We start from the raw sequence: 9,684 nt of genomic DNA on the forward strand, positions 1-9,684 counted from the left end.
GATAGAGAGAGAGAGATTGAGAGATCGAGAGGGGGGGAGAGGAGGCAGAGAGACAGACAGACAGAGAAGGCTATAGAGAGTGAGACAGAGAGAAAGAGGCAGATAGACAGACAGACAGACAGCGCAGAGGATGAGCATGGAAGCCAAAGAGAGAAGAAGGAAAAATAAAGAAAATTAAACCAATGAGAATAAATCAGGGTTGTCATTGAGGATTTTGCAAAATCACTAGATCGAGACAGATTTCATGAAAAACTTCAATATTTTGTTAAAAAAATCTCTAGATTCTTTTAAAAAGCTTGCCCCCCCCCCCCAAATGAAAACTCATCAGTTTTGTTAAACAATAAATTCTCAAGGCCCAGCTTAAGAGCTCTGGCAACCCTGGGATAAATCAAAGAGTCAGTTATTTACTATCTTTGGATAAATCTCACACACATATCGATGTTTAGAACAGGTTTTGATACCGATACCAATACCTATAGAGGCAATGATGTATCATAATTGTTGGTATCTAAGTACCTAGGTCGATACCTGGCCACCACTACCCGACCGACACATTAGCCAGCCCAACAATGATTTAATTTAATTAAGCTCAACGAACGTGAAAAACAAAGTTATCCAGGACCCGGACATTTCATTTGCTAGATCTAGACCTAGGTTCAACGCCCTTACAGACCCCTTGAAAACCAAAAGCTGAAACCGAGACTCGAAACCGAAACCGAAATTTGAGGCGTGATTCTCGAGTACGTGGCCTACTGATTGTCTGGGGTTTTGTTTCGAGGTTTGAAGTACTCCCGTTTTCACCTGATTGTCCTTGATCTAGATCTTATAAATATTTCAGCCGCTTGTTGACAGGTCCGGATAGTTGTCCTGAAAGTGGCATAATATCTAGACTCTAGCTAGGCCTCGGCTATAGCCTCTCCGAAACGTTGGATTACTCAGAATAAAACTGATGAGCTTGATGCACTGGCTTCCAAGTAATCCAAGTCGGACAACTGACAAGACAATTTTGTGTTCAACAGACTGGCAGTAGATCTAGACTCTAGATCTTTCTAGAATCTAGATTAGTAACCCCACTCTTGCGTTGACTTTTGCTCCGTTACCGAAGGCCTGACCGAAATTCTTGCTGAGGCGCACGTAGATCTAAATCTAGATTCTAGATCTAGACTAGATTAGATCTACGACCAGTGCCAATACTTCGGTAAGTTTTGTCAGAAATTCCTGATCATTCTCAAAGTTTTTTGATTCAGCAAATTTTTACTTATGGACCTGCATGCAAAAGCACCAATTTTGGCGCTTTTTCGGTAGTTCCCACCCCGCAATTTTATTCACGGGTTTGGGCCACAAGAGTAGGGCGGTTTCAGGGCTAATAAAAATAGGAAGGGGGGTTTCAGGGGGGCATGCCTCCCTGAATTTTACCATAATTTAATGTTTTGCAGTTGTTAGGTTTGATATCTTAGCTCACCGCGAATCAAACGTATAGATCTAAATCTAGATCTAGATCTAGATTTAGATGTAGGTCAGGCTCAAATAAAGGGGGGTGGGAACTACCGAAAAAGATCTAGATCTAGAATCTAGAGATCTAGATCTAGATCTAGATTCTAGGTCTAGAATCTAGATCTACATTTATTTTGGGCGCTGAACTAAAAAATCATCATAAAATGGCCAAGAAAATTGCGGCAAATCAATGTTTTTCGAAACTCGGGTCACGGTTCATGAATTCTTCCTACTCTTCCCATGAAGAATCACTCTGCATGGAACTCGGGATTTTTGTCTGTTGTCTTTGCGAATGAGGAGGATAAAGATGAGCGGCTTGGCTCTCGAAAAAACTGAAGCAATTATACTTAACGTGCTTAAGTATATAAATTATATAAGATCACGGATAGATTGTAGCCTTCTTGGACCTGATGCGGGAACGCTTTGCACCCACTCTTTGTCAATAGATAGGCTATTATAATATAATCCCGCCACGACCATTTTATTTTGAGTGTGGATTGTTGAATCATGTTGTAGGCCTAGATCTAGATCCTAGAATCTACACATCATAATCATAGATCTATAGGCCTACATGAACAAAACTTTCTGAATGGCTGATCATATAGGCCTATAATTATACTGCGGCTGGCTCAGGCTGTGGTGCACTTTCCAGCACTCTATACCATGACATAGGATAGTTATAGTTCCTTGGCAAATATATCATTGGAAGTGACCAAGGCCAAGGGGTGTCTTTAAATCCTTCTTTCGTCAATGTCTCCTGTCAGTGCGGTGTGATAACAAAATGGTGTTTAGACAATCTCTCGCACCTGCAAACAGCAAAGTTTGCGTCACGAGTGCCTCAATACATTCGGTTAAGAAGCCGACCTGTTTTGCACTTTCAACGTATTATCAGCATTTCGTCAATCTCTGTCTGGACACCAGGTACACCTAGCCTTCTGCTTAGTAAACTTCTTGTTCGTTACTTTTGAACAAAATGACCGTTCTACTGAAGTTTTCTTGGATATTTTGACGCAATCCAGTTTTGTGATCCCAGTAGTGATTTAAAAAGTGTATTACATACAGTCCACTCTTCTAGGAGGGGAGGCAGCAACCAATTTAAAATGTTTTCTTGTAGACAAAAACAGAGAACTCACTATACAGTCGAATATGCCGTGATGGCCACCTGTATAAACGGACTCTTTAATTTCCATTTCCCCCTTGTGTTTTTTTCTATAGCACTGTGTAAAACCATAACCTGTCCATTGTGGTCGCGGCCACTATATTATATCAACGAAGAACCCAAAACACCTGTCTAAGATGGCCAGGCAAATCTCTCATTTCCCGGCGCTTTATCATAAATTATTATTCGTAACCTGATGCTGTCGACAAGTCATCATAGTCACCAGTCATTGTTGTTCATACCTCCAATGAATACCAATAGTGTTGCCCTGGGCCCTCCCACTGTTTATGCAAGCTGACCAGTTGGTAACAAATTTTCAGTTGCTGGTGTGGGAAGCATATGTGATCCATCATAACCTCTAAGCCCCGCATCACAACTGACCTTACCGTTATCATTTTATAAGTGAAATGAGCAGTTGTTCTGTTTACCCTCAGTAACAATGTAGATCTACATTAAGATGAACTTTGCGACTAAAGTGTTGCTCGTTCGCTGAGAGGTGGCAACACATTTTTATGTTACCATGGCACTCAGTCTTCCTCGTCTGACACATTTTGTGCACAAAATCAGCTGAAAGAAAACTGACATAACAACACAAAAAATAACAACAACCCTTCTTATCCTCCCCCCCTCCCCCTTTTTTTTTTGCAAAAGAAAAAAAATCAATTACCCTTTCGACAACCTGCAACCACCACCGAGTTGGGACCTCAGAAAGGCAGGGTATTTTTTCTTCGTTTTGACCAGTCAGGGCAATGATGGCTACCTGTCTAGGACGGCCACTTTTCTTTTTGACAATGAGTGGCTGTCTTACACTGGTTTGACAGTATTTCCCTTTTTTACTTTTTGATATTATAGAGCTGAATCTGCAGTGCCAGGTATATTGACTTGGGCAAAATGTGCAAAGTCCACCACACATAGGACATATGACTTTGTCTCATAGAAATCCTTGGTTAGCTAAATAATCAATGCTTTCCTTGTCATTGTCAATGAAATATATGCGAAATAGTCTATTGAGCAAGAAGGACAAGAACTTGTAGAAACGCAAGAGGCCATTAACGAGCCACTACACAAAAACAATCCATCACACAACTATTCTCAAGACACCAACATCCAACGAATAATGAGCGATGCTAGCATGCCCCTGTATAGTTTGTCTCTTTTTGCCTTCTATTTTTTCAATTTTCAGTGACTTTTTATATTTTTCTGGTACTGTGGTGTCCACTGAACAACAATACTCAGATCAGAGCTAACTCTGCTTGACAGGAACCTAACTTTGTGTAATGGAATTTTCTTGTATAAGTAACCCCCTTGAACTTTAACAGCCATCTTTTCCCATTACTGCAACCTTTGTTTTTATAATTGTCTGACATATATATATCACGTGTGTGTGTGCGTGCGCTCGTGCTCTTGTATGTGTGTTTGTGTGAGGGGGTGGGTGGGTGGAAGTAGATACCCTCTTTGGAAATTTCAGTTTGCAGCAACCTCCGCCTAGAGCAACCAAGGTTTGTGTGTTTATCAAGGCCAAGGGGGTTACTGTTACATGGAAACCACCGTGTTTAGATCACAGGGCTCAAAAATACATGATGCGAACTACTGTTTCATTTTTTTTGGCTCATTACTTGAGTAAACAAAATGGATTTTTAAAAAAAGAATCATTAAATTAAGTTTGTCTAGTTTAGTAATTGCTCGATAAAAACAATGAGCCTTACAATAAAAACACCCGAGAGGTGGTATCATTAGGCTGTTATGAAGTAGTGTGTGATGGGGGCCTTGAGTTTTATGAAATTAACAGCCTGCTTTGAGTCAACAATGAAGACTGGCAGAAACAATGAATTTCTCTTTACAAGTCAATATAATCAGTTATACTTCAGGGTTGAGATGGAGAGCATCCATATTATCCATACCTTCATATTGCATTCTCAGCTCTGGTGAGCTGGCCACATTCATCACATGGATGAGTTTTACCTTCCTAAGAGACTACTCTGTTGTGAGCTGATTTCAGACAAACGCTCATTCGTAGGATTTTAAAAAATGCAATGAACAAAGATATAATATATATGCTGAAGGAATTCCTGAAAAGATGATATTCCCCATACCACATGGAAAGAAAATGTTCAAGACCCTGTCTGGTGCTCCTGAATAGGATGTGGAGTTGCTGAATTTGAAGAGAGACGCATCAGGTACAAGGAACAGTTGAGATGTCAGCTGAGAAAAGACTGCAAGAACCTGATCCAGTACCACAATCCCGTGCCTCCATTGCAAAATACATTTCCGAGCGAGGGTCAGCCTGGTCAGCCATCTCCACACTCGCCTCTCCCCCCCCCCCCCCCCCCCCCCCCCCCCCCCCCCCCCCTTCCCTCCCGATGTGAAGTCAAGGTCATCTTCACCTGTAAAGTAAAGGATAAGCATCATTACTACGGGTTAAAAGCCAATGGACAGGCCATCGGGCTTACTGCGTTGTTAGTGTTAGAATGGATCATGAAGAGTAGCTCCTGGATGATATTGGAAGGTTCATCATCCGACTTGATTGCACTTGATGTTACTTCCTGGACTCTTGATAAGAAAATGTTTCTTTGTAGTCTTAATAGTCTTATGTTGCTTGCGCAAATTTCCAGAGATCTGTCAGCACAATTTGAGCAAAGTTTGCATAGGCAAGGACATAACTTGATAAACAAGTCGAAGCACTATGACCAGTTCTTTGCATTTGGAAGTTATCTAAATGCCCAATGTCTTATGTCATAATTTCCTGTGGTTTACCTGGTTTTCAGCAACTTTTACTTTTATATAGATACCATGAATTAGTCTTTAGATCAATAATACCTGGTCATAATAAGAAAGCAAAATTTAATTTGATGTGTCTTTGACTCAGTTTCCTTTCATGGACATTTGCTATTTGTTATATTATTTGCATTTTAAAATTTTGACTGAAACTAATTTAATTCCACATGTTCATGAAGCGTTAGTACAAGTAGGCCTACCTGAGCTGTTTTTCTTAATTGTGAAAGTCAGTCATTTTGTATGTCACTATAGTAATACAGTAGTCTCTAGAGTGAAAAGTTGAGATCAATAAACTGTCCGTTGCGTCAAAGAATAACCATTATCGTAAATGTGATCACATACACGTTGTAAAACTCGATGAAACGATACAATGTTTGCCCCAGACGGGATCACACCGGGGTGTGAACTGACCGACGCGTTTGTTTTCCCCACGCATCGCACTCACAACTGAGCTCGCCACCTAAACTTGCATCGCTCGCTGGGTGGGTAGGGCCTACACGTTCGCTCCAGGCAGGATCATATCGAACCGTGAACTCTTCCTTGACCATTGCAACAGTTGTCTCTACTCCCGAATTTGCGAGACAGACTGAATTTTAATTGGTGGGTTCACAACGTAATGGTGTGTAACGACAAAGGCGGTTTGGAGGGGGGAGGGGGGGGACTCGGTCAGAGATGGAAAGCTATAAATTTTTGACAGGTTAAGAGGAGGGGCAACTGGATAAGCGTAGGTCTTGAGACTCATGATAGGATAATAAGTGAAAATGGCACGCCACATCCCACTATGCACCGTGATAGGTCATCAAGGTTAACCACTCTTTGCTCGCCATACGTCATAAACCCACCAAGCGGTCACGTCAGTTCATTGTAGAGTGGAGGGAGATCATTTTACCGATTGTGAGCCTTAACATGGGTCACCATAGATTCTTCCCTGGATCCCGGTTCGCCTAAGATCCTGCATTTCCTTGCTCCCGAGCACCGGGATCTTAGGCGGAGACTACTGTAGTAGCAATGGTTTATAATATACACTAGAAAGGAAAAAGAGCTTAAATTCTTAATGATCCACTTTTAATGTGCAGTGCGATGTGTTTTTGATGAAAAACTTGTTGAAATAGATCATGTATATATGTAATTACTGAGTTGGGACCCTTTTAGAAAAGGTTAAATAATTTTGTGATAATTCACACAAAAACATGACATTCTGTTACAGACGCAGCCTATGAAGCAGACATGGCATCTGAGAATTTGAATTATGATCAAATTACAACAATTTTGGAGGCCTTGTATGACACTTTCAACAAGTATCTCCAGCCGAGTGTTGTTGCACAGTACATGAAAGGTATTTACTAAGTTTTTCAGCTTATATTATATTGGAAATGACGGTTGTTCCATACAGGTTTTTTTGGTTTTAAGTACCGTCGTAAAGTTCGGTTTATAAGCCGCATTTTTTTTCTCAGCTTTAAACCCTGCGGCTTAAACAATGATTGATGTGGCTTGTTTGCAGATTTTTCTGATTGCTTCACTACCTCATCTTTTCTCTGCTCCATGTTAACTGTTCACATTTACACTCCTTGTTCAAGTGTTAGTGCCAATTAACGTGTTAACTTTTCACATTTTTACAGTGCTGTTAAAGTGCTAACTGCTCACATTCTAAATCCAAGCCGCACTCATTGAAGCATTTAGATAATTTTCTCAAACATACAGCCTCATCATGCTGAAAACGCGAAGAAATGCCTACGAAGCTACTTTCAAGTTGAACAGTACTCAATCTGTTCAACTCTTACACTGAAGAAGATTTCAGCGGGTTCAGTGGACAGGATGATGATGACACCTAGTAAATGTGATGTACATATCTGTGTTGTATAATCTGCTGCTGCTGATAAACCTGTGCAGCTTATTTGTGCAAAAAGCCCTATTTAAAAAAGACTTAGTCGTTGTGGTTTGCTCAATAGACCGAATATTACGGTGTAAGATTTTGCGATTTTGTCATATGAAACGTAACATCATTCCATTTTTTAAATCTGATTTTAAGATATTTTGTGAATTAAAAAAAAGAAATTAAGTATTATCAGTCCAGAATTGAAAAATTAACTATTGTGCGGTCAAAAATTCGTGGTGCAACTTATTGTCAAATATTTCTTCAACTGTCAAACATAAACTCTCCAGCTTTTACACAATGACTTGTATCAATTTGTCTTAGTCCTCTGTACGTCATGTTTTACTATCGTATCTTTACGACGTGGGGAACTCTATGCCACCACTTTCCAAAGAGAAAATTACTCATTAATCCGATCCATACGCTTTGCATAGCAGTCTGTCAAAATTATTTTTTGAGAAATACTGAAAGTTTCAAAGAGAGCTTCGCTCTAGAAGTATTCTAAAATGTGAAGAATACAACCCTGGGGGTACAAAATGACCCAGGACTTAGGGATAGGGTTAACAGATCAATATTTTTGTAACCACCCATAAGCTGTATTCTAGAAATTTCCTTAATAAGTACTAATGGAAAATCTAAGTAGGTTTTTTTCTACAAATTTTAAAGGGTTTACAGCTGGGGCATTATCGCTTTTAAAAGCAAGTCCGTCATTGTTTTTCTTATCGTGACACTATCTTTATTGAACGCATGTTTTGAGAACCTTTAGGACAAAAAATGTTTTCACTATAAAATTAATTTCTTGTAACAAGTTTTGCCGCTAATAAGTGTCTTTGGTGAGCTGTGACGTAGGCCATATGCGTATAAAAATGTGTTTGACTCTAGTCAAATTCCAGTATTAAGTTGGAACGAGCTCGATTTTGTACCTTTCATAATGGAATGCCTTATCCAACTGCTGTGTTTGCAATTGTTTTCAAGGTAGAAGTTTCAATACTTTGTGATGTTTTTGTATGATTTGCATGTTTATTTGTTGGTTGTTTTTTTTTTGGAGCACCCGCTGAACACCTTCACAGGTTCTGGTCCACTCCACTTCAAAAGTGAAACACAAAGTTAAATCCTGAAAATTGACTTCTTGGGCTTGTTTAAATTCTGCTTTGTAACATTATAGACATTGAACATTTAATGGAGTTCCCCATAGCCACATGTTGCTTATGTCACTAGTCTGTGGTCAGTACTGTTGTGCCAGTTTTGTAGGCTCAGTGGCAGATCGGTAGACAATAAATGATTAGCAAGCTATCAGGCTTACAAATAATTATATTATAAGCAATATTGGCAACGGTGCATTTAGGTAGTAGGTCACTGAGGTGTGTCCTTGAGCAAAACTTGATGACCCAAGCTAAAAAAATGAACAGGGTGCTACACTGTACGTGGTGACCAGTTTGGCATGTTGGTATTGTGATAATATTGTCTTGTCTTTTGTGTGACGTTAAGGGGGGGGGGGGGGGGGGGAGGGTTAGGGCGTACGGTCCCCTAACATCAGCCTTTGGCCAATGGCGATGCTTGTGCCTGAAAGTAGAACTGACGTCAGCAAATTTCCAAGAATTTCACCCGACACTAATGATGGATCGATACCACAATTTAGATATCGATGCCAATACTATTAGTATTTTCAAGGTATCGATACCTATACCTCGATAACTGATGCTGGCCATGAAGCTATGAATATATAGGCTAGCCTATGACGCGGAGGCTAAAGGCGAAAATACTCTCCAAATATTTAGGTAATCTTTTCTGGACAGATTGTGACAAAGGGCCTATTTAGCTGAGACTCAAACACAAATTATTTGTAAACAACTAGATTGCGAGAGATAAGGTAAATTTGATTGTCAACTCAAATATTACATGCAAAAAAATAAATAAAAAAATAAACAAACCACATGTAGGGCCTATATATACATACAGATCGACAGATTAGATAAAAAAAACATCCACACAGAATATTGTAAAATGCAGTATGTTGACCAACTTCAATTTATTCAATTGTAATTTTTCAAACAGTATCAAATCAACATTATTGAACAAAAATGAATTGAATTGTAAAAGACCCATATTCATGAAAACGTTTATCTCCCGGTTTGCATCCCTTCAGTAAGTTATTTTTTAAAACTAGATCTATTAAAAGGATAGCGTAATGGGGTCAACAATTAGGCTTCTTATATGTTCGAAAGGTCCAGGCCTATTATTTCTGTCCAGAGAGTATAGCTTATCATAGCTAATTAATAATGCTTTTTATAACGAGGGAGAGATCGAGGAAGAGAGAGAGAGAGGGAGAGAGATATTGAGAGAGAGAGAGAGAGATTGAGAGAGAGAGAGCGAGAGAGAGAGA

General features: G+C 39.6%; 1 protein-coding gene across 1 annotated transcript in view; it reads left to right on the top strand.

The window, feature by feature from the left end:
- Positions 1-1,144: 1,144 nt before the first annotated feature.
- Positions 1,145-9,684, top strand: part of LOC101853474 — a gene marked incomplete at its 5' end in the record, with an annotated part of 60,936 nt that continues 52,396 nt past the window's right edge. Inside the window, 2 exon segments of the mRNA XM_005102776.3 lie at positions 1,145-1,198; positions 6,636-6,764. Of these exon segments, the coding sequence (XP_005102833.1) occupies positions 6,656-6,764 (109 nt within the window).

This window comes from Aplysia californica, unplaced genomic scaffold, assembly GCF_000002075.1.
Source record: "Aplysia californica isolate F4 #8 unplaced genomic scaffold, AplCal3.0 scaffold00340, whole genome shotgun sequence".
In the NCBI taxonomy this organism is placed as follows: Eukaryota; Metazoa; Mollusca; class Gastropoda; order Aplysiida; family Aplysiidae; genus Aplysia; species Aplysia californica.